A 25,344-nucleotide genomic window follows, 5' to 3' on the forward strand; every position below is an offset into this window, starting at 1 on the left:
GCAAAGAGGACACCGACAGACAAGACAGAGCAGGTTACTTTTGGTGTGAAACAAGGACTCAGCTTTCATATATTTTATTTTATCCAAGAATTTCAAACACTAAATACCGTTTTGTGGCTCTTTAATGTGTCATGACAGATCACTGTAGCGCCTCAGTTCAGGTGGCACGTGAACCGATCATCTCTTCTTCTTTACTAGTTGTAGCATGAAATAAACATCAGAAGGTATCTTATTTCAACTGTGGAAAGACATCAATACACACCATTTTTCAAGTTTCAAGTCCACCAACGTAAATCTACTCTCCGGTCTGGTTTGTTTGTCGGACAAAAATGGCAGATTCGGCATTGTGATTGGTCAGATCGCCTGTCAATCAAGCTCCCTGTGGAGGGTCAATTACATAATTTCTTTTTTTGGGTCACAATCCACCAGTTAATGGCACAGTAGTACTGTTATTTATATCTACTTTCGTAGTCCGGGTGGTAATAATTTGTTTGGCTAATATGGATATTTGAAAATATGCCTATATGCCTATGCCTCTCCCTTCACAGTTAGGATGTCAAGAGCTAGAGCAGAACACTAGCAGCAGTAGAGGGGGCAGTGATGCTTGGATGAATACTGATACATTCAAACTTTCTTTGAATTTTAAAATTACTCTTTAAATTTTAAATGTAATTATTAATTTTAATTACCTTATGTCTGCATTTGACATACTTACATTGCATTCAGGGTACACATAGTTTCAGTTCATGAGTTTTAGTTCAGTTCCATGAGAATTCAAACGGAAGGCCTAATTGATCTACAGGAAAGCTGGTGGTAGAAATGTTCATTACTTAAAAAGATGACATTCTTCTGTGAAGCATGTATCTACATTGTTGAATTATTGTTAATTAAATTAAATAAACTATGCGAGGGAGTGAAAATGGCTTTGTATTTTGAGTTTATTTTCTTATCATTTACAGTATTGAAAGTATACCATGCTCTCAGAACTGAGAGAGAATCTCATACTTCTCATGCTTTTATATCTTTATTCACAACACTTTTTGATAACACATTGGATAGATATTACAAGAATGATGAATTTTATGTCAGTTTGGTCATTTAAATTCAATTTTGATGACTTGAGCCGACAGTTCCCGTTCAGCACCTCTAAGCGTGATTCGAAACATGTATTAAGCTTTGTCTGCTATAATGATCTGATTGTTAGAATTTCTAAACTGAAGCAAGATCAATTGTAGTATATCCAGTGGCCAATTTCTGCAGCCTTGATGTTTATAAAGATGTCTCAGCATCTGTTGTTTATCAGTTCTTGAGCTTGTGTGAGGCATTTCAGACGCTGGTTTAGATCAGCTCTCTTGCGCCCTTGGGCTGAGTCTTCTTTTAGTAGTTCGACCACATCTGCCCGATTTCTCATTTCCAGCATTTGATGTCGCAGTGTCTTAGCTGCATCCTTTAGCATGAGGAGGATTAGCAGCATGGGCACATAGTCCGTTAGGCGTTGATAGACAATCTATAAGGACACAGGACATGAATTAAAATAACATTCACTTGAAAAACAAAGTTATCTGAGCCACCTTTTGGGGTTGGTTGCCCCTTTGGTGAACCTCTAGTGGCAGTACACTGCCATCATGCGGTCTGGTTGATCTTCACTTACTCCTATATATAAAAGTGCCGGGTAACACCAAGAAGTAGTTTTTGCATCAGTGCCATATAAGAATTCATTTTTTTTTATTTCCAAAAGAACCTTTTAGTTATTTTCTCAGTGTGAAGAACATTTTAAATAACTTTTTTTCCCACTACAAAGGACCTTTGTAAAATGAAAAGGTTTCATGGATGTTAAAGATTCTTGAACTGATGCCAACAACAACATTTGTCACCAAAAAACCCATCTGGCATTAGTCAATGGTTGTGTCAGTGTTGCTGAATAGGGCTGGTTGGGACCCTTAAATAAACAGTCAGTGTTTTAGGAAATGTACGTATAAATTGCTTACTTATAGTTAAATCATATAAATTACAGTGTGTAACAGTCTTTTAAGAATAATTATGTAATTTAATTTTTTTTACGGTGTATGAATGATTATGAATTTACTGTCACTGTCAATAAATTAAGACATTTCATACCATGAGTTGTCACCCACCTCATAATAAAGAGTCAGTTTTTCTGTTACTAGATTTCTCGTATCCAACAATGCACAGCCTTTGGAATTTAAAACCATGTCATCTTCATGGAGGTTCTCATAACGTTCTAGCCCAGTCATCTGATGGATGTCAGATTCATCAAGTTTCTTTTGCAATACCTTGTCCTGGGTGAAAATGAGACGCTCCATATTGACAAACTCCTTGATTCTTTTCTGCACTTTGGCCTCTTGTTTTAATTGAATATCATCAATCTTTTTCTGAGGGGTACAATATAATATATCAAATAAATAATAATAATAATAATAATAATAATAATTGTTTTACTTACAGAGACATTGGATTTCAGTGACGGGTACTGAACAAAACATAAATTACACACTTCCTTGAACTTATTTTGAACAATTTCTAGAGGAAAAAAAAAAAAGATTAAAATGACAAGTAAAGAAGATATATTTATTGCCAAAAAATTTTACTGTACATTTAGAAAATACACATTGTACCTCGTACATCCTTCAGTGTTAGCATAGCTGGCTCTTGAAGGGCTGCCACATGGTCTTGGATGACATATTCAAATTCACTGTAGTCACTGAATGTAAGCAATTCTCTGCCACGATGCTTCTCATTATACTTGTCTATCATTTCCTTCACTTTTGCATTGACTAAATGTGTAATAAAGATGAGAGAAAGTCTTAGGTTTTAGGGATCCTGGTACAATCCTAAAAAGGAACCAATAGTTTTATCATATCTTGACTCACATGTTTCTTTAGTGTCTCTCAGTTGGCTGTCCCATTTCTTGAACACAGGACGTAGGAGTGCATGAATGTTTCTGTCTGTTGAATGTCCTGTTCTACTCAGTTCATTGATTTGATCGCTGAACTCTATTATTATCTATATGGGAAAACAATCTCAATCAATCAGTCAATCTATCAATATTAAATAAAAAACAAATAAATAAACTGTCAAGGATAGATAGATAGACAGATAGAGTTACTGTGTTTTATCCTCAGAGATCTTACCTTACTGAGAAAAGGTCCCATCTTTTCTTCTTCCAGAGGTGGACCCTGATCACACTTTTTAAGCTCTTCTGTCACATGAAGTATTCGAGTGTTAATCTGCTTAGTTACGTGTGGTAGCGATTTCTGTATCAATAAGAAAACATATTTGGATGAATCAGCTGGCTAATTGCACCATGTACATACATAATGCATACTGTGACACGTGTCCCGGGCACCTATCAGCGTCGCCCTGGCAACAGAGGAGATTCACCTGCACGCAATCACCGCGGGTTGATCGATCCCAGCTGAGGCTGCTCAGGAGAGGGCTAGAAAAGCCGGGACAACGCCAGGGTTGGTGAGCAACGACTCCAGAAGACAGCCAACTAATGCGTGTGTCTGTATTCCCTTCCAGAGAGCAGCTGATCGTTCAACCCGCCGCACGAGCACCGGACACAGAACCCACTGCACGCAGCCGGCCGGCGAACAGGATCACACCACACGGAAGAACCACTACGGACACGTTGGCACCTTCACTTCACTTTATTCTTGTAATAAACACACCCTCCGGGGTTTCTTCTGCACAGCCACCTGTCGTGTGATTCTTCAGCCCGCTACACTGGTGGAGAATGCGGGCAGATGACTGAAGGATCACCGACATCCCACACACCCCATAACCTCAGACTTTTTTTTCTCTTTTCTGTTTCATGGAATTCCCGTCAGGCGGCGTCTCCTCCCCAGCCATGGACGAGTTGCTGAAACATCTGACGGAGATCAGCATAAGGCAACAGCAAATCGAGGAGCATATGGCCGCTCGGCAAGGGGAGACAGAGCGTGACGTGGCCGCTCTTCGCTTCGCGGCCGCTCAGCGGGTTCCGCTGCCGGACCCCCGCGTTCGCGCCGCACAGCTCCTGCCGAAGATGACCGTCCACGACGACACCGAGCATTACCTGAGCATTTTTGAGGCCACCGCTACACAGGAGGACTGGCCACGCGAAGAGTGGGCCCGAATTCTGGCCCCGCTGCTCACCGGGGAACCACAGCAGGCGTACTTCTCGATGGCCACGAGCCAGGCGGATTCATATGATGAGCTCCGCAAGGAAATCTTGGGCCGTGTAGGCCTGTCCCCCATCGCCGCAGCCCAGCTTTTCCGGACGTGGGAGTACAACGGCCGGTTGCCAGCCCGCGCCCAAGCGGCAGAACTCACACGCCTCGCTCACCACTGGCTGCTCGCCGGGAACCCCAGTGCTGCCCAAGTAGCAGAACGAGTCGTCGTGGACCGGTACCTTCAAGCACTACCACGACCCCTTCGGCAGGCAGTCGGTATGCGGAACCTGCAATCCGTAGGAGACCTGGTGGAAGCCATTGAGCTGGCCGAGGCGACGCAGCGACGAGAGGCTGGGGAGTGAGCTCCGCCGTTTCCCCGGAGGGTGTTCCAGGAGCGACGCGCGCCAGAGGGCACCCAGCGCACAGTCACCAGGCCAGCGGTTCCCGGCAGACCGGACGAACCAATGCCAACGGAACCACCCCACTCGCTGACTCATGGCAGGCTGTGTGGTTCATCTGGAGCCACCGCGAGAGGCGCCCCAGGCCCAAGTATACGTCAATGGACGACCGTATCCAGCCCTTCTAGATTCTGGTAGTGCGGTGAGCTTGGTACAATCGTCCCTGTTTCCCCCGCGGGTGGACATTAAGGCCCGCCTGCCCATCACATGCATACATGGTGAAACCCGACATGTACCAACCCGACGGGTCACGGTCACCGCGAGCCCAGGCACCTGGCCCCTGGAGGTGGGGGTGGTCAAGGATCTGCCGGTGCCGGTGCTCCTGGGGAGGGATTGGCCAGGGTTCCAAGAGCTGCTAGCCGAAGTCACACAGCCTGCCGGCCCTGCCGGGAACCGCCGCAAACGGAAGAAGAAGCCCAGCCGAGGTCCCCGACGGCGCACCGCCCTCCTAGCGTCGGACAGCACCAGAGGCGGTGAGTTCCCCTCCCAGAGTTCTAAACTTTTCTATGATGTCTTCCAACAGGTTAGGGGAGGGGGGGGATTTGCAAAGGAGCAGCTCGGGGACGATCGGCTGAAAAATTGCTGGAAACAAGTAAGGGTGATTGAGGGAAAGGACGCCCAGCCGCCGCCACACCCAACCCCTCACTTTGTCGTCCAGAATGGCCTGTTGTACTGTGTCGCCCAGCGGAGAGGGGAGGAGGTAAAACTGCTGGTCGTGCCCCGCTCCAAGACAGAAACCATCATGGAGCTGGCCCATTCCCATCCTATGGCCGGCCACTTGGGGGCACACAACACCGCGCAACGCATCAGAGACCGGTTTCACTGGCCCGGGGTGGATGCAGAGGTCAAGCGGTTTTGCCAGGCATGCCCGGAGTGCCAGCGAACGTCACCCCACACACCTCCCCCGTCTCCGCTAATTCCGCTTCCCATTATTGAGGTGCCCTTTGAGCGGATAGGAATGGATCTGGTAGGGCCGCTGCCAAAGTCGGCCCGGGGACATGAGCACATCTTGGTCATCGTGGATTATGCCACCCGGTACCCTGAGGCCATTCCCCTATGAAAAGCCACGTCCAAGGCCATCGCCCAGGAACTTTTCTTGTTGTGCAGCCGGGTCGGCATACCCCGAGAGATATTGACCGACCAGGGCACCGCCTTCATGTCCCGGACGATGGCTGACCTCTGCCGCCTACTACAGGTAAAACAGCTCCGTACCACCGTCTACCACCCTCAGACCGATGGGTTGGTCGAACGATTCAATAAGACGTTGAAGCAGATGCTCCGTCGTGTGGCTGCGGACGACCGTCGGGATTGGGACCAAATGCTGCCATACGTTCTGTTCGGCATCCGGGAAGTCCCCCAGGCCTCCACCGGATTTACTCCGTTTGAACTCCTGTTCGGGCGACAGCCCCGCGGCCTGCTCGATGTCGCCAAAGAGGCCTGGGAGCAGCAGCCAGCCACCCATCGGTCCACGATCGAGCACGTGAGGGGGATGAGGGAAAGGGTAGACCGGGTCATGCCCCTCGTCCGGGAACACCTGGCCGCAGCCCAAGAAGCGCAACGTCGTCACTACGACCGGGCGGCCCAACCACGGGAATTTCAACCAGGTGACTATGTCTTGGTTCTCGTCCCCACAGCCGCCTGCAAATTCCTGGCCAAGTGGCGGGGCCCCTACATCATCACGGAGAAAGTGGGACCCGTAACCTATCGAGTACGCCAGCCCGGACGGAGAAAAGAAACCCAGCTATATCACATTAACTTGCTAAAACGTTGGGAGGGGACGAGAACCCAGGTGGCGGCCATGGCCACCGTGTCTCCCGTGGTTGTTGACATCAGTCCCCACCTGTCAGCCGCCCAGAAGACGGATCTCTAACATCTGGTCGGTCAATTCTCTGATGTGTTCTCTCCGCTCCCCGGGCGCACTCAAGTCCTCCAGCATGACGTCCGCACCCCACCAGGGGCTATGGTGCGACAGCGGCCCTACAGGATCCCAGGGGCCCGGCGACACGCTATTGAGGAGGAAGTTCAGGAGATGCTGGAGTTGGGAGTCATCGAGCCCTCCCGCAGCCCCTGGTCCAGTCCGATAGTTATGGTCCCAAAACCGGACGGCACCCTCCGGTTCTGTAACGACTTCCGCCGCCTAAACGAGGTCTCCGAGTTTGATGGATACCCGATGCCGCGGGTCGACGAGCTGCTGGAGCGGCTGGGGAGGGCCCGGTTTATATCCACGCTCGACCTCACCAAGGGCTACTGGCAGGTGCCATTAACAGAGACCGCGAAGCCGAAGACCGCCTTCTCCACCCCCAGTGGCCACTGGCAGTACCGGGTTCTCCCCTTCGGGCTGCATGGGGCTCCAGCGACCTTCCAGCGGATGATGGACATCCTGCTGAGGCCCCATCAGACCTACGCAGCAGCCTACATCGACGATGTCGTCATCCACTCGGAGACCTGGGAAGAACACCTAGAGCGGCTCCGGAGGGTGCTTCTTGAGCTGCGGCGGGCTGGGCTCACCGCCAACCCCAAGAAATGCCACCTCGCCCTGCCTGAAGCGAAATACCTTGGATTCCAGGTGGGCCGGGGCCTGATTCGTCCGCAGGAAAGTAAGGTGACAGCGATCCTCTCGGCCCCGAGGCCCACCTCCAAGAAACAGGTACGGGCCTTTTTGGGGTTGGCTGGTTACTATAGATGCTTTATCCCTAACTTCTCCTCCCTAGCGACGGCTCTGACAGACCTGACCAAGAAGGGACAGCCGGAAAAGGTAGAATGGGGACCCAAAGAAGAGGAGGCCTTCAACCGGGTGAAGGCGGCGCTCACTTCAGAGCCTGTACTGCGTGCCCCTGACTTTAACTGTCCCTTCTTGGTACAGACAGACGCATCTGACACCGGGTTGGGAGCAGTGTTGTCTCAAGTGCAGAACGGTGAGGAACACCCGGTGGTCTACATCAGCCGGAAGCTGTCCACCACTGAACAACGGTATGCCGCAGTGGAGAAGGAGGCGTTGGCCGTCAAGTGGGCAGTCCTGGAGCTGAAGTACTACCTCCTGGGCCGGAAGTTCACACTTATTACCGATCATGCCCCACTCCAGTGGATGGCCCGAGCGAAGGACACTAACGCTCGGGTGACCCGATGGTTCCTAGCGCTCCAGGACTTCCACTTTGACGTGCGACATCGGGCCGGAGCCGCCAACGCGGACGGACTCTCCCGCCTGTGGGCAGCTTTCGCAGGTCTGTTAGGGTCTTCCCCTCCTCCAGCCCCCATCTCCCCCCTCGCTCGGAGGACGCTTAGGGGGGGGGGAGTGTGACACGTGTCCCGGGCACCTATCAGCGTCGCCCTGGCAACAGAGGAGATTCACCTGCACGCAATCACCGCGGGTTGATCGATCCCAGCTGAGGCTGCTCAGGAGAGGGCTAGAAAAGCCGGGACAACGCCAGGGTTGGTGAGCAACGACTCCAGAAGACAGCCAACTAATGCGTGTGTCTGTATTCCCTTCCAGAGAGCAGCTGATCGTTCAACCCGCCGCACGAGCACCGGACACAGAACCCACTGCACGCAGCCGGCCGGCGAACAGGATCACACCACACGGAAGAACCACTACGGACACGTTGGCACCTTCACTTCACTTTATTCTTGTAATAAACACACCCTCCGGGGTTTCTTCTGCACAGCCACCTGTCGTGTGATTCTTCAGCCCGCTACAATACATAATTCCACACTCCACTGAGTAACAGCAGAGTGGCACTTCACTTCAATCAATCAATAAAATAAAATAAAAAAATCAATAGAAGGGCTAAAATAATCCCTGTCATGATTTAGTGCTTGCCTTGATTTGATCAACCAGTTCTTTGGTTAATTTCCTTGCCAGGCACTGAGTAGATGCTTTATCATCATTCAGTAAAGAGCTGTCAAGAAAAACACAAAACAAACAAACAAAAAAAAAAACACTAAATATATATTTTTTAAGATGTTTGAAACAAACAGTTAAGGTAATTTAAGTAATTAATTAATTACCTGAAATATCTGTGGTTTTTAAAGAATTCCATTTCCATGTTTATGGCTTTATCAAGAGTGATTTTGTTATTGATGTCACTCTGACCGCGACATCGCACAATAATGTAGCCCTTGCTGAGAGGAATGACTTTGCCCTGGACAATTTTCAAAACATCAGTCTCTGCTCCTTTGTCAATGAGATCTGGTTTTGTGAGAATTGCTAACCCGAGCATTAAAAAAAAAATAAAAAATATATATAATAATAATAAAAAAAAAAAATAGCAAGAATCATAAAGTGACAAAAATATGTTATAGAGATACAATAAGTTGTCAAACCAAGAGTTCTGCATCCCTCGGGGTCTGCATCTTGCGCCATTCTAAGTGCTTCTGTTGTTGTTATGTCAACATTGCAGGGCACAACAACTAAAATGATGGTTTCACTTTTGGAAATATATTTCAGTATCAAGTTTTTGATCTAAAAAAAAGACAAATTCTCTGATTACTAAGGAGAGAATCGTTAGATCAATATGAAACACCACTGAACCCATTACACTTCCATAATATCCATGAAATCTAAAATGTTGTGCAGGGAAAAGAATGGCCATTTTAAGTGGAATGAATGTATCAAGACACTAAATAAATATACTCAATTCTGAGTGCATGCTGACTTTAAATCACACAGTCACAGTCAGCTAAATACTGACGACCTAAAACATGAAAAACAAGTGTTCATTGTGGATTTTTATAGATTTGAAATGGAATGTTATCTGTCAAAGATATGTTGTTGCTGCAGTTTAACAGATAATAGTGTAATAGCTACTGTTCACGCAGCGAAGGCACCGGGTACACAAACAGTTGCTTTGAGGAAACAATACATACACTCACCTGATCTCCAATATCATCAGGTTGATCTTGGACAGGTACACGGGTTATACCAGGTAGATCGATCAGAGTGAGGTCACAAACATCAGGAGATGAGATTTCCAAAGTAATGTGTTCATCACTGATTCCAACCGTATTTCCAGCGAGCTCATTTTGTGCTGTTTAATTTACATGCAAATTTTTCAACAGACATACACGGGAGTATAGTTTTGGTATTGGTAAATTCAAACCTTGTGAAATCCACCTCTGGACTCCAGGGCTATGTGACGTTCACAACTGAATAGGGGATAAATCTTTTCCAATTCAAATCTCAATACAACAAGCCTATTGAGCATAGCTAATTTAATTCATTTTCATTAACAGAAAGGGAATCAAATCTTGAATTTTGCACAACCTTGTCAGATACAAGTGGTTGGTGTTGGTTAAAGGGATAGTTCACCCAAAAATGAAAATTCTGTCATCATTTACTCACCCTAAAGTAGTTCCAAACCTGTATGAATTTCTTTATTCTGCCGAACACAAAGGAAGATATTCTGAAGAATGTGGGAAACGGAGCAGTTCTGGGACACCATTGACTTCTATAGTATTTTTTTTTCCTACTATGGAAGTCAGTGGTGCCCCTAAACAGCCTGGTTACAAACTTTATTCAAAATATCTTCCTTTGTGTTCAGCAGAACAAAGAAATTCATACAGGTTTGGAACTACTTGAGGGTGAGTAAATGATGACAGAATTTTCATTTTTGGGTGAACTATCCCTCTAATTTGAATGAGTTTGCATGAGTTCTCTTTTTTGTAGGGCTTTGTATGATCTGCTTATCCCCAACTAATGGTTACGTTTAGGAGTGGGGTTGTAGTGGACCTACATGATTCTCATATTTTTTCTAATACAAATGGTAAAAAAGTTAATTTTTTTTATTTATATATATATATGTATTTTTGTACAAATTACATCATACAAATTCCACCATATATATATATATATATACAGGTCCTTTTAAAAAAATTAGCATATTGTGATAAAGTTCATTATTTTCTGTAATGTACTGATAAACATTAGACTTTCATATATTTTAGATTCATTACAACACAACTGAAGTAGTTAAAATATAAAAATATTAAAACCTTTTATTGTTTTAATATTGATGATTTTGCCATACAGCTCATGAAAACCCAAAATTCCTATCTCAAAAAATTTGCATATTTCATCCGACCAATAAAAGAAAAGTGTTTTTAATACAAAAAAAGTCAACCTTCAAATAATTATGTTCAGTTATGCACTCATTATGTTCAGTTATGCACTCAATACTTGGTCGGGAATCCTTTTGCAGAAATGACTGCTTCAATGCGGCGTGGCATGGAGGCAATCAGCCTGTGGCACTGCTGAGGTGTTATGGAGGCCCAGGATGCTTCGATAGCGGCCTTAAGCTCATCCAGAGTGTTGGGTCTTGCGTCTCTCAACTTTCTCTTCACAATATCCCACAGATTCTCTATGGGGTTCAGGTCAGGAGAGTTGGCAGGCCAATTGAGCACAGTAATACCATGGTCAGTAAACCATTTACCAGTGGTTTTGGCACTGTGAGCAGGTGCCAGGTCGTGCTGAAAAATGAAATCTTCATCTCCATAAAGCTTTTCAGCAGATGGAAGCATGAAGTGCTCCAAAATCTCCTGATAGCTAGCTGCATTGACCCTGCCCTTGATAAAACACAGTGGACCAACACCAGCATCACTGACTGTGGTTACTTGACACTGGACTTCAGGCATTTTGGCATTTCCCTCTCCCCAGTCTTCCTCCAGACTCTGGCACCTTGATTTCCGAATGACATGCAAAATTTGCTTTCATCCGAAAAAAGTACTTTGGACCACTGAGCAACAGTCCAGTGCTGCTTCTCTGTTCAAAAGTGGCTTGACCTGGGGAATGCGGCACCTGTAGCCCATTTCCTGCACACGCCTGTACACGGTGGCTCTGGATGTTTCTACTCCAGACTCAGTCCACTGCTTCCGCAGGTCCCCCAAGGTCCTTCTCCACAATCTTCCTCAGGGTCCGGTCACCTCTTCTCGTTGTGCTGCGTTTTCTGCCACACTTTTTCCTTCCCACAGACTTCCCACTGAGGTGCCTTGATACAGCACTCTGGGAACAGCCTATTCGTTCAGAAATTTCTTTCTGTGTCTTACCCTCTTGCTTGAGGGTGTCAATGATGGCCTTCTGGACAGCAGTCAGGTCGGCAGTCTTACCCATGATTGCGGTTTTGAGTAATGAACCAGGCTGGGAGTTTTTAAAAGCCTCAGGAATCTTTTGCAGGTGTTTAGAGTTAATTAGTTGATTCAGATGATTAGGTTAATAGCTCGTTTAGAGAACCTTTTCATGATATGCTAATTTTTTGAGATTTGAGATGGGTTTTCATGAGCTGTATGCCAAAATCATCAATATTAAAACAATAAAAGGCTTGAACTACTTCAGTTGTGTTGTAATGAATCCAAAATATATGAAAGTCTAATGTTTATCAGTACATTACAGAAAATAATGAACTTTATCACAATATGCTAATTTTTTGAAAAGGACCTGTATATTTATTTATTTATTTTTTCATACTGACCTTTTCTAACAAGGGTATCCACCATTAGGGGGTCATAAAAGGTTTCTTTGTGACCATGGTAAGAAATGGTCCCTGACCATGATTCTTTTTTGACTTTCCGCAATTTCAGCTCAAGAGGACATCGAGTGACAATACCTTAAAAACATAAAAGCATAAAGTTTTTCTCTATACAAATGCGCCTACACATAGATTAATATTTTACTAGAACACCACAAGAACACAGACCCCTTCAAATAAATTAATTGTACTATAGTGTAATAATCACAGTTCTGCCATCTGTGATTTATGGAATATGATTGATGTGAATGGACATAGACAATGAAGCCTCTCCTGGGGTCTCATTTATAAAACTCTCCGTAGATTTAATCCTAAATGTGTACCTACGCACAAAAGGTCGATTTTGCATACGCACAAAAGTTTTCAGATTTATAAAACCATGCGTATGCCCGAACCTGCACAAAAAAATAACTTTATAAATCCCAGTCAGGGAAAGATTGTGCGTACGTGCATCTCCACCCCGACTCCACCCTGAAATAACCATATATGGAGTTTACAATGCCTAGTTTTACTATGCATAACCTCATATCATTTCCATGTATATTCCCATCCACGGACACCATGTAACACCATCAAAGGTAGGCCTACAAGACATTTAGGAAATATGAGATATGGATTATAAATGCCATTCATGCCATACATAAATTTTTACTGATAAAAGCATCCATTATCCTTATGTTTTAGAATAAAAATATTAAAATATCCGTAAAAACATAACTGTTTAAAATATTTCTCAGATAAATATATCTCATTCTTTTCCACTGGCCAAATAGCATTTTAATTGTTTTAAACAATTCAGTTCAAATTAAATGTATGCAGTTTTGCTGATAAGGTGAACATAATTGAACTATTTTTACTGGAAACAGATAGCCCTACATTTATTGTAGAGTAAATACAATTGTCTGATTCGGCGCATCACTTACAAACTATTTTAAAAAGGAAACCTTAAATCTTAAAGTTTTCTTCAAGTTGTATCCTTCAAATAGAATGTAATAGTAAATAGTATTTTTGTAGAGATGACTTCACACGACATTAACACCGCCGTGCAGCTGCGGTTGTACCGTAAGCTAACATTCGACCACCGAATCCAGCAATGTCCGCCATAATATCAAAGTAAGTGCGCATTATATATCACTGTTCACGCGGAAAATATTTTTTCATAACATGAAATCTGCAGTTTAGTTTAAAGATGAACTGTGCACCCCTCTCCTCGCTGTCATTAAAACATGAACAATTATCAAGCGCCTAAATATGTCTGTCACGGTGCACACAACGGGGAAGAACGAGGAACACGAGACGTGGAATAAACTCAAATAAAACAGTCTTTAATAAATCCAGGCAGGGCAGACACACAGGAACACCAGGTGTAACGGGTAGGTAAGACAAAATCTAACTGAACAGACAGGACTTAAGTACACAGGATAATCACAGATAATAACTAAAACACAGCTGAACAGAATTAACTAATAATCACACTTAACAAGGACAGGAAACAAACCAAATAAGGACACACAAGGCGGGAACACATGACACACACGACACAGGACGGACATTAGCTGTGTTCGACTTGAAGCGGCGCTGCGCAGACTGATCAGTGTATGACATCAAAGTACCGCGAGAGCGATTGGAAAGCATAAGGATCCATCTGCTCTCTTATCGCTCTCGCGGTACTTTGATGTCATACACTGATCAGTCTGCGCAGCTCTGCTTCAAGTCGAACACACCTAATGTCTAAATATGTCTAAATTTAAACTTAATTTAAATTTCCGTGTAATGACTTTATGTCATTTCAATCCTTATCTACATTAATGAGAGTGGAATATTTAATGTAAATGTGTATATCAGCGTTGTTATATCAACAAGAAAAGAGTTTAAAATTGTTGTTTCTTCATTAATTTTCTCACACCATGAAAAGAGTTTGTATGCATGGGTCAGAGTTTGTGTGCAGGTGCGCAAATTTTCCCATCACGTTTGTTTTTATAAATCCCACCTTTTACATAGGAAGTGGTGTACGCCTCTTTCAGGGCAGGTTTTGTGCATACGTAACAGTTATAAATGAGGCCCCTGCTCTGGTAAGTCAAATGGAGGAGGGAAAAAGGCTTGAAGGATGACCAGATGGACGACCAAGGATGGCACGTTAGGGACATGACTTGGCCTGGGGTATAGAATCAGTTTTACCAGTTAAAATCTAAATGAGAGGAGACAGCTGTTAAAGTCTACAGATCTCAGACTCTCTTATAAGTGATGTTAGAGCCAATAACAGAGCAACTTTCACAGTTAGAAATGTTTCTGCTACTGTCTGCAACAGCTCAGACAGAGCCCCAGATAATCCTTCAAGAACTAGGGAAAGATCACAAGAAGGAACCCGCAGTCTGCAGACAGGCCTCAGCCATTTGACACCACAGAGAAAATGAGACACAAGGGGATGCCCACTGAGGTTCCATTGATGAGATTAATGAGAAATCACGGCCACATACACTTTGATAGTTGCAGGGGATACTAGCAGAAATGTGCTCCTCCAGAAAATCCATCACTGATCTAAATGGGCAGTTAACTGGGTCATCTTGATGTTGTGAACACCATGCCTCAAATAGATGCCATTTCAGGGCATAAAGTTTTCTCTTAGAAATATCTGTAGCTTTAAGGATGGTCTCAACAACCTGAGTTGAGAGACCAGACTCTGTTATCTGGGCTATCTCAGGGGCCAGACCCATAGCAAAATATATTTTGGTATATTGTAACAGCCAATAGTTCTGTTATAGTAGGCTGCAGTTCTATACAGTCCTCGAGGGGCTCTAAGCTGCTCTCCTCCTCTTACTTAAACACAGGTGTAATAGTACAGTAGAGGGAGAGGTATTGTTTGGTTAGGAGGATGCATGGCCTTCTCATGCTACCTTCAATGCTGAAGAGTCCAGGGCCCATATTCACAAAATACCTTAAGCCTAAAAGTAGCTCGTAACTTGCATAATGAGCATGTCAGTCCTAAATTTAGTAGGGTAAAATGGGGCTAAAGGCGCCCGGGGTAAAAGAAGCCTTTGATATTATTTTCATCTAAATCACTAGATGGCACAAAAATGTGGCGTAGGACTTTCCAAAACATTCGATACACGTGCATATATGTCTGATCCTTGATGCGATCGCGCGCTGCAACGCAAAGTTGATTCTGTACTTACTTGATCTAATATTTGATGTTTTTTAAAATGTTGTAGATTTAAGTAGCAAATGAGAATCACTAAAATTGATGCATATATTTTGAGACAAATTTATGATTTTCAGTTTTGTTTAAGATAATTAAAGCAACAGCTTTTCAATAACGAAAGAATATGTAAGTGTATGGTATTTGGGGTATAAAGTGCCTCTGCTGTTGGGGCTAAAGGCACAGTAATTAATATTATAATTAATAGATGGCTAACTTTTCTATTTGTTGACATGACATGGTTAGATTCAGATGGTAAATATCATATATTATGTTGGGTGTCCATATTAGAGATAATCACCATGTTTAGAATGAAACCATCATATTTAAAAACATGATATTAATCATATCATATAATAAAATAGCCTATCATTTGTTGTTACTACTGTAAATATATATTCAATTATTATTGGATCTTCTTCAATCTTTCAGAATCTTTACTTATTAAAATTTTGTTTCTGTATTATAAAATATATTTTTATATTAACATTTTAATGACAACATAGTTATTGAACAAATATTAATTCTTTTATTTTTCAAAATAAGCAGAAAATAGTTCAAACTTTGCAAAAGTGATTGTTTTAAACAAGTATTAACTTAGACATTATAAAAAAAATTAGGCGCAGTAAATAGCACATTTTTTCTTGCTCATTGAACTTTGAATCTTCATCATCATCATCATCATCATCATCATCAATGATAAGTACAATATACATTCGTCAAAAGACATTTGTGTTTCTCACTGGCCAATGCACAGGTTTCTCTTTCATCCATAATTCACACCTTTCTCTATGTTGTTTGTTTTGATGCTGACTGGGTCCATTCGTTTTTGAGCCTGCTGATTTATTTCTTTTATTTTATTTATTTATTTTTTATTTTTATATATTTTGCCATTATTGTTCATGGCAATTTTTACTTTCCAATAATAATTTTGTAAATGCCATCTATGTGTTTATTTGGATTTTGTGTCGTTTCCTTAAAGGGGTCATCGGATGCCCATTTTACACAAGTTTGTCTTAATGAAAAGTCTATAACATACTTTGGTTACAATTTCTCAATGGTAGTGTAAAAAACACCTTCTTTACCCTGTCAAAATCAGCTCTCTCGTCAGCACGCTGATCTAGTCCATGATATGTGTAGATTCCCTATTCGACCGCTCCAGATATGTAGACGAGTCACCCATCTCGCATTCACCATAATAATCAATGAATATTCAAAGATATACAAGCGTATAACTTGCTGTTGTAGATGCACACAGTCAATGCGCTCAAAGATTTGCAGACCGTTCCAAAAATGGCAGATGGTTTACGTATTGCGGCCCATAGAAACATTCCATAATGAGGCATCTAGGTATATCATATGCGGAGTGTCTATTTACACTAAGTGCAAATAGCCCATCTTGTTGGCAAAGGCTATTTACACTAACTCCGCCCACTAACGTGTGATTGGGTTAGTCAACATTAAAAAAAGAAGCAAGTTTAACATCAGTTTCAGTGGCGTAGATGGTAAGGCACATGCTTTTTCACGCGATCGACCCGAGTTCGAGGCCACCTTTTGCCAAACATTTTTTTCTCCCTTTTCAAATATCATATTGCATCAGAAAGGCATTTATTTTCAATAAAAATTAAGGAAATAATCAAAAAGTTGAAAATAAAGTATTGGGTAGGGTTAGGGTAGGTGTAGGGAGGGCTTTATTGTCCCAACAAATTAATACATTTGAATTAAAATTATAATTTACACTCAGTACGTTATTATTGCGTACTGTTTTATAATGTACTACAATACTGAGGTGCAGATAATTGCCACTATTTGCAATAAGTAGTATAAATAGCAGAAAATCTTGCTATTTTAAGTGTAAATAGAATCCATTGCTATTTGCACTTAGTGTAAATAGCCGCTGCCATATATATATATATATATATATATATATATATATATATATATATATATATATTTATATATATATATATATATATATATATATATATATATATATATATATATCTATGGAGCATACTAAACTTCAGCCGCAAAACTGGCTAACTAGCACAATATTAGGAAAGGCGCTTTGCAAAGATTCATAAAAACGCTTAGATTCACTTCTTCCGTAGATAAAGCTGGATCACAAATGATTCGCGTGAACATAGACACTTTATGTAGATCGGGGATCAGCGTATTCCCTTCAAAGCGAAAGTAACGAATCCTGTCGGGAGGAAATGACAACTGCTGTATTCATTATTACATCCAACAACTAAACACTTCAATCACTTAATCTGAGACATTCTTGTCTTCCCCTGCCCCAGAGGCGGACAGCTCTCTCAGGGCAGGTCTAAGGTAAGACGGTCTTGTCAATCAACTCTCCTGGGAACGGCCTGTACAAAACCACGTCATTCTGACAGGAATCTCAGAACAGCCTGATTTGAGAAAGAGGATTTTAAATTTTTTTTTTTTTTTTTTTTAAACACTGGTTGGATTTTTATCATTATAGGATGGATGTGTACACACACTTCTAACACACATTTATGTTCAAATAACTTGTAAAGTGAATTTTGCATCCGATGACCCCTTTAAAGCTTCTAACTTAATTAGGGCTGTTAGTTTAACATGTTAACTTAATTAATTAGTTATGAAAAATAACAATTAAAATATTTTAATGCAGTTAACGCACTGGCCCTGCCCCCCAGACCTGTACGTCATCTTACCTTTCATACAGTTGACTGATGACAAATATGATGCAGGATAACAACCCCATGAATGCAGTTATTCCCTAAAATGTAATATTTTTTTTGGGGGGGGGGGCGGGGGGGGGGGGGGGGGGGACTCGCAATTCTGACTTTATAACTCGCAATTCTGAGATATAAACTCGCAATTCTGACTTTATAACTCGCAATTCTGACTTTATAACTCGCAATTCTGACAATAAAGTCAGAATTGCGAGTTATAAAGTCAGAATTGCGAGTTATAAAGTCAGAATTGCGAGTTATAAAGTCAGAATTGCGAGTTTATATCTCAGAATTGCGAGTTATAAAGTCAGAATTGCGAGTTATAAAGTCAGAATTGCCAGTTATAAAGTCAGAATTGCGAGTTATAAAGTCAGAATTGCGAGTTATAAAGTCAGAATTGCGAGTTATAAAGTCAGAATTGCGAGTTTATATCTCAGAATTGCGAGTTATAAAGTCAGAATTGCGAGTTATAAAGTCAGAATTGCCAGTTATAAAGTCAGAATTGCGAGTTATAAAGTCAGAATTGCGAGTTATAAAGTCAGAATTGCGAGTTTATATCTCAGAATTGCGAGTTATAAAGTCAGAATTGCGAGTTATAAAGTCAGAATTGCCAGTTATAAAGTCAGAATTGCGAGTTATAAAGTCAGAATTGCGAGTTATAAAGTCAGAATTGCGAGTTTATATCTCAGAATTGCGAGTTATAAAGTCAGAATTGCGAGTTATAAAGTCAGAATTGCGAGTTATAAAGTCAGAATTGCGAGTTATAAAGTCAGAATTGCAAGTTTATATCTCAGAATTGCGAGTTATAAAGTCTTAATTGCGAGTTATAAAGTCAGAATTGCAAGTTATAAAGTCAGAATTGCGAGTTTATATCTCAGAATTGCGAGTTATAAAGTCAGAATTGCGAGTTATAAAGTCAGAATTGTTTAGTTCTGTAGGACACAGTTTAGTTAAATAGGACACAGTGAGACAATATTTAAATAAAATAATAATAATGAGAAGGCATATTTATTTGCCTTCTCATTATTATTAACAACTGATGATTATTATTAACAACTGATGGAGTGCTGAATACTGCATGGACACACAGCGTTGTCAAGGTAACGTTTGGTCAATCCAAATGGTTAAATGAGACAGTTTAAATTGCGAGTTTATATCTCAGAATTGCGAGTTATAAAGTCAGAATTGCGAGTTATAAAGTCAGAATTGCCAGTTATAAAGTCAGAATTGCGAGTTATAAAGTCAGAATTGCGAGTTATAAAGTCAGAATTGCGAGTTTATATCTCAGAATTGCGAGTTATAAAGTCAGAATTGCGAGTTATAAAGTCAGAATTGCGAGTTATAAAGTCAGAATTGCGAGTTATAAAGTCAGAATTGCAAGTTTATATCTCAGAATTGCGAGTTATAAAGTCTTAATTGCGAGTTATAAAGTCAGAATTGCAAGTTATAAAGTCAGAATTGCGAGTTTATATCTCAGAATTGCGAGTTATAAAGTCAGAATTGCGAGTTATAAAGTCAGAATTGTTTAGTTCTGTAGGACACAGTTTAGTTAAATAGGACACAGTGAGACAATATTTAAATAAAATAATAATAATGAGAAGGCATATTTATTTGCCTTCTCATTATTATTAACAACTGATGATTATTATTAACAACTGATGGAGTGCTGAATACTGCATGGACACACAGCGTTGTCAAGGTAACGTTTGGTCAATCCAAATGGTTAAATGAGACAGTAATGCCCTACACCCTTAAAAGAGCACACTTCAAAAGGGCTCATAAGGATGCTCACTTCCATTTGGAATTCGCCCATTTGCTTCATTCCTGAATGAATCAGCTGTTTGAATGAATCGACTCATAAAGACATTTACTGCCACCTGCTGGTAGTTTAAGTTTATTTTTTAGAGTATAATTTAATTTATATATATATATATATATATATATATATATATATATATATATATATAGTATATATATGAAAAGTAAAAATAAAAATACATTAAAGGGATATTAAATTAAAGTTCACAAAAAAATAAATAAATAAATTTGGTTATCATTTACTAACCCTCATGTTGTCGCAAACCTAAATGACTTACTTTCTTTTGCACAACATAAAATGAGATATTTAAAGACAAAACTCTCTTTTGGTTACCAGTTACTTTCATTGCATGAACAAAAAATACTGAGATGTTTCTCAAATTATCTTTTTTTTATGTTCCATACTTTGTTAGGCCATTGTAGCCTAAACATTTAACACAATAATAGCTTTAAATGATCTTTTGGGGGTATTTTCACAGCCAAATTTAGTTTGATTAATTAGATTAATTAATTGCAGCACCCTGTAATTAATTAGATTAAAAATTTTAATCGACTGACAGCCCTAATCTTAATTCACTATACCTATATTAAGAGTGGTTGGTGGTCCCCTCGCTCAAAATATTTCGTAGCCGCACTTTCTTTAAAAGAGAGGGGGGACAGTTACAATATGAATGTTGAAACTAAATGTTTTTAACATTGCACAATGTTGCACAACTGCAATAGATACTATTTTTAATTCTGATTTAGTCACAAGGTGGTAAAATAAAAGGAACTTCAGAGTCTTACCACTTCCTCGAGGTAAAGCCACCCCAGAGAGTGCCTCCAAAACAGAGCTCTTTCCAGAACTCTGATCTCCCACTACTGCAATGGATGGTAGATCTACATCCTTATCAATGCCGATGAACCTCAGAGAGTCAATCAACTCAATCAAAGGCTGAACACACTCAATGAAATGACTGTGGAATGCTCCATGAGTTTGTGACTCTGAAAATGAGCTTTATAATTAAATAATCAAAAAAAAAAGACAAAAGATCAGAGAATTCTGTCATTTTTTTCCCCTAAGCTTTCATTTTTCTAACCAACAAATGTCACCACCACAGTACTCTGTGGTAGAAATAACATAAAAAAGATGACATTTTTATCTTGGTAATTTAAAAGCTGCATTATTTTCATACATAATTTACCAACACACACACAAAACAGACTGAATACTGTACCTTTCTTCATCCTGACTATACATTGTTTCCCTGAAAATGAATTAAGAAATTCTAAACTGAGATACTCCCAATTTGCTTTGTTAAATGAAATAATTAGGAGGAATTATTTGGCACATGCAATAAGCCTAACATGTTCAATACAGAACTTTCACTTACCTCGAATAGTAAAATGTAATGAAAAGAAAGAAACTGATGTCTCCTAACTTTATGCTTGCGTTATCTGAAGAACAGTTTAATATCTGAAAGGTGTATATATAGTGAAGGGGGTGTTTCACAATATGTTGATTATTTATTAAAAGAATGTAATCCAATAAAACTAAAGTTCCTTGTTTGTATGGAACTCAACATGAGATGACTCATATGAGTTGACTGAATTATATATCTGGAGAAAGGTTCATAGATAAATTCTTAGTTTACTTTTGCAATGCTTATCAAGACCATAAACCAATAATGTCAACCAGTGGCGGCTGGTTCTTAAAAAAAATGGGGGGGGGGGGGGGGGGGTACAAACTTAATCACACTGTTAATGCAACATATGACCGAATGCAATTGTTAAATAACCCTTTAACAGGTGGCATAATAATGAATCATTACTGCTTAATAATGTAAGATGAAAATTCAGTTGTTAAAGGGTAAAATAATATACCAAATCAGTGAATTTGAGTTTAATGTGTGTATATTATCTGTAAGTAATCATTAAACATTTGTAATCATTCAAAAAAATACTATCCGTTTATATTAACGTAATTCAGAGATAATGTTGTCCACACGAGGGAGCCACAGATAGCAAATCCTTCAAGATAAAAACTGAAAATAGTTCAATAAAATTGACTTTTTATTAAAAAAAAAAATCCATTTAAATTCACTATTTCCATAAGGTTTAATAAAGTCCAATGTAATAAGTATGCAAAAAACTGTAATTTATAGACCATTATGTTTTTTTTATCTTAATTTTAATGTTATTGACAATATATTATTCAAGTTGTCAGACATATACAGTATGTCAGATTGAATATCCTCCTGAGACCCCCCCCAAAAAAGCTTTGTGAATTTAGTATTTTTCATTACATTGTTTAGAGCATTAGAAAAAACATTTAAATTAACATTTTTTAAAAATTATATTTTATTAATATTTTTTTCTATGCCCTCTGTAGAGGACACTAGGACTAAGTTTTTCTAAAAATAAAATAGAATGAATAAACATCAAAAAGGCTAAAACAATGGGATTTTTTTTTAAATCACCAATACATTTTTATGTTTCAGGATTTTTTTCTTCTAAACTTTGTTTAAGGATGATTCTCAACTATGCTATAAAATATATAACAAAATTATTTGATATACCATTTTGTTTTATGCAATATGTCTGTACAAATTTCCATAAACTGGTTTTCCCATTAAACACAGTGTATCTATACTGTATGTAATTTGCATATTAATGGGTTGCTGTTGGGACAGCATGTTGAAAAAAAGAATTGTCATAATGGCAGTAATAATTGGCCAGATTTTCATAATAATATCTAATATTTCATAACAAAATAGACATATAATTTATTTTCCTATTCAATTGTCATGTCTCCCAAAATGCATCATAAACATCATTTTAGTCCTGGTGTCCTCTACAGTGGTCATGTATCTCCTGTTTCATAACAGGAAGTCATATTTGAATTTGAAAACCCATAACATTTTCCTGAGATGTTGCTTTATGACAAACAATTAGAAAATTATTGAGATTTAAATGACAATTACTAAATATAATCATATTTCCATAAGGATGTAAAATGTTTCACTAAATTAAATTTAGCCATCTTTAAAGACCTAGGAGAGGGTGTGGTCATGGTGAAACGTCCAATCATTTAGTATCTATATAAAGCCCTGAATGTGCTCTGTACAGGACATCCATACTTACAACTGTGACATGTGAGGTCTCAGAGAAATTCACTGAAATAGAATGTCCACTACAGAAGCAAAAACTCCATAGCTGGGTCTCAGGAGGATATGGGACACTATATTATTTATATATTCGCATAATAATCCTTACATAAAAACGTCTCAGGTTACGTATGTAACCATGGTTCCCTGAGAGGGAACGAGACACTGCGTCCTCTAGAGGTCGCTATGGGGAACTCCATCTACGTGACCCGTGTCTGAAGCATATATACAAAAACACCAAATTTTGGCCGGCAACAGCCTATGACGTCACTCCCGGTGCGACCACAGTATAAAAGGGCGCCGGGAGAAAGCATCATCCACTTCTTCGTCTGAAGCGGCATCTGAAGCATGGCCTGAAGTCTAGAGGACGCAGTGTCTCGTTCCCTCTCAGGGAACCATGGTTACATACGTAACCTGAGACGTTCCCTATCAAGGGAACTTCGAACTGCGTCCTCTAGAGGTCGCTATGGGGAACGATATACCCACGCCGCCATGCTGAGGGGAGTGCATGCCATTCCACAAAGGCGAACACTAAGCATCAACTCTACCAAAAAGAATAAGGGAGTTGTCCCTGGGATGAATTGACGGCTGTCAGTGACATTATCCCCTTCGGCCAAAGGCCTGAGTTGCATACCCCGGAACTCACATGATAGAGGCCGGACCTCCTGGACCCAGGGTAGAGCTCAAGGCTTGGAATCAGAAAAGGGATTCCTTTAAGGGGATACGACCAAGCGCTTAGGATAGTAACTAAGCCTGGCCTGTCACCCAGGAGCTACTGCTTGCTCCTACAAGAGCTAGCTGAAGGAACTGTATCCACAGATCCTTGGTACTAGCCCCTGTTCAAGTAGTATCACTGGGGATACATAGGTAGAGTGGGGCCCAAGGTGAAAATGGGCCTAACCGACTCAAAGAATGGGTACGAAGCCGCAGCGCGTAACCCATACCATACAGGATTTTAGAAAAGACCGCAAAACACTCGGTGTGCGATCTTACCACAGCGTGGCTTTCAGAAAGTGCACAAAGACTAGCATGCACACTTACCATAACATGGATTTGTAAACATCGTTCTTTTCAAATGCTCTGGAGAGAGCAGCATGCTCAAAAGGTGACCCTCTATAGTGAGGGGAGCAATGCTAGCTCTACCAAGGCAGAGCTCTGGAGAGCGGAGAACTCAACTCTCAGCATGAGGAGGAAACTCAGACGCTCAAAAAGGGAGCGGCATGCTCATAGGTGACCCTCTATAACGAGGGGAGCAATGCTAGCTCTACCAAGGCAGTAGCTCTGGAGAGCGGAGCACTCAACTCTCAGGATGAGAGGATACTCAGCACATACATAAGTAGAGTGGGACCCAAGGTGAAAACCGGGACCTGACCGACTCAAAGAATGGGTACGAAGCCTCAGCGAGTAACCCATACCATACAGGATTTTAGAAAAGACCACAAAACACTTGGTGTGCGATCTTACCACAGCGTGGCTTTCAGAAAGTGCACAGAGACTAGCGTGCGCACTTACCATAACATGGATTTGCAAATTTTATTCTCCAAATGCTCTGGAGGGAGCAGCATGCTCATAGGTGACCCTCAATATTGAGGGGAGCGATGCTAGCTCTACCAAGGCAGGGCTCTGAAGAGCGGAGAACTCAACTCTCAACATGAGAGGGGACTCAGACGCTCATAAGGGAGCGGCATGCTCATATGTGACCCTCTACAGAAAGGAGAGAAATGCCAGCTCGACCTACAAGGAGAGCAGCATGCTCATAGGTGACCCTCTATAATGAGGGGGAGAAATGCTAGCTCTACCAAGACAGAGCTCTGGAGAGCAGAGAACTTAACTCTCAGCATGAGAGGAAACTCAGACGCTCAAAAGGGAGCGGCATGCTCATAGGTGACCCTCTATAGAGAGGGGAGCAATGCCAGCTCGACCAACAAGGAGAGCTCGTGAGGGAGCAGCATGCTCATAGGTGACCCTCTATAGTGAGGGGAGCAATGCTAGCTCTACCAAGGCAGAGCTCTGGAGAGCGGAGCACTCAACTCTCAGCATGAGGGGATACTCAGCACATACATAAGTAGAGTGGGGCCCAAGGTGAGAACCGGGGCCTGACCGACTCAAAAAATGGGCACGAAGCCTCAGCGCGTAACCCATACCATACAGGATTTTAGAAAAGACCGCAAAACACTCGGTGTGCGCTCTTACCACAGCGTGGTTTTTAGAAAAGTGTACAGAGACTATCGTGAGCACTTACCAAATATGGATTTTAGAAACCGTATTGTCAGATGCTCGCTGGAGGGAGCAGCATGTTCATAGATGACCC

The 25,344-nt window shown here is 41.2% G+C and overlaps 1 protein-coding gene across 1 annotated transcript; it reads right to left on the minus strand.

Annotated features, from left to right (window-relative positions):
- Positions 1–1,282: 1,282 nt before the first annotated feature.
- mxf (myxovirus (influenza virus) resistance F) lies at positions 1,283–21,114 on the minus strand (the record flags this gene model as incomplete). Its single annotated transcript, XM_079391966.1, has 13 exons — positions 1,283–1,507; positions 2,136–2,393; positions 2,465–2,541; positions 2,637–2,795; positions 2,892–3,024; positions 3,153–3,275; positions 8,451–8,529; positions 8,639–8,837; positions 8,954–9,092; positions 9,503–9,657; positions 12,094–12,228; positions 20,674–20,871; positions 21,105–21,114. The coding sequence occupies 13 exons, from the start codon at positions 21,112–21,114 to the stop codon at positions 1,283–1,285; spliced, it is 1,890 nt and encodes a 629-aa protein (XP_079248092.1).
- Between the last annotated feature and the right edge of the window lie 4,230 nt (positions 21,115–25,344).

The sequence above is a fragment of the Barbus barbus genome, assembly GCF_936440315.1.
Source record: "Barbus barbus genome assembly, chromosome: 34".
NCBI lineage: Eukaryota > Metazoa > Chordata > Actinopteri > Cypriniformes > Cyprinidae > Barbus > Barbus barbus.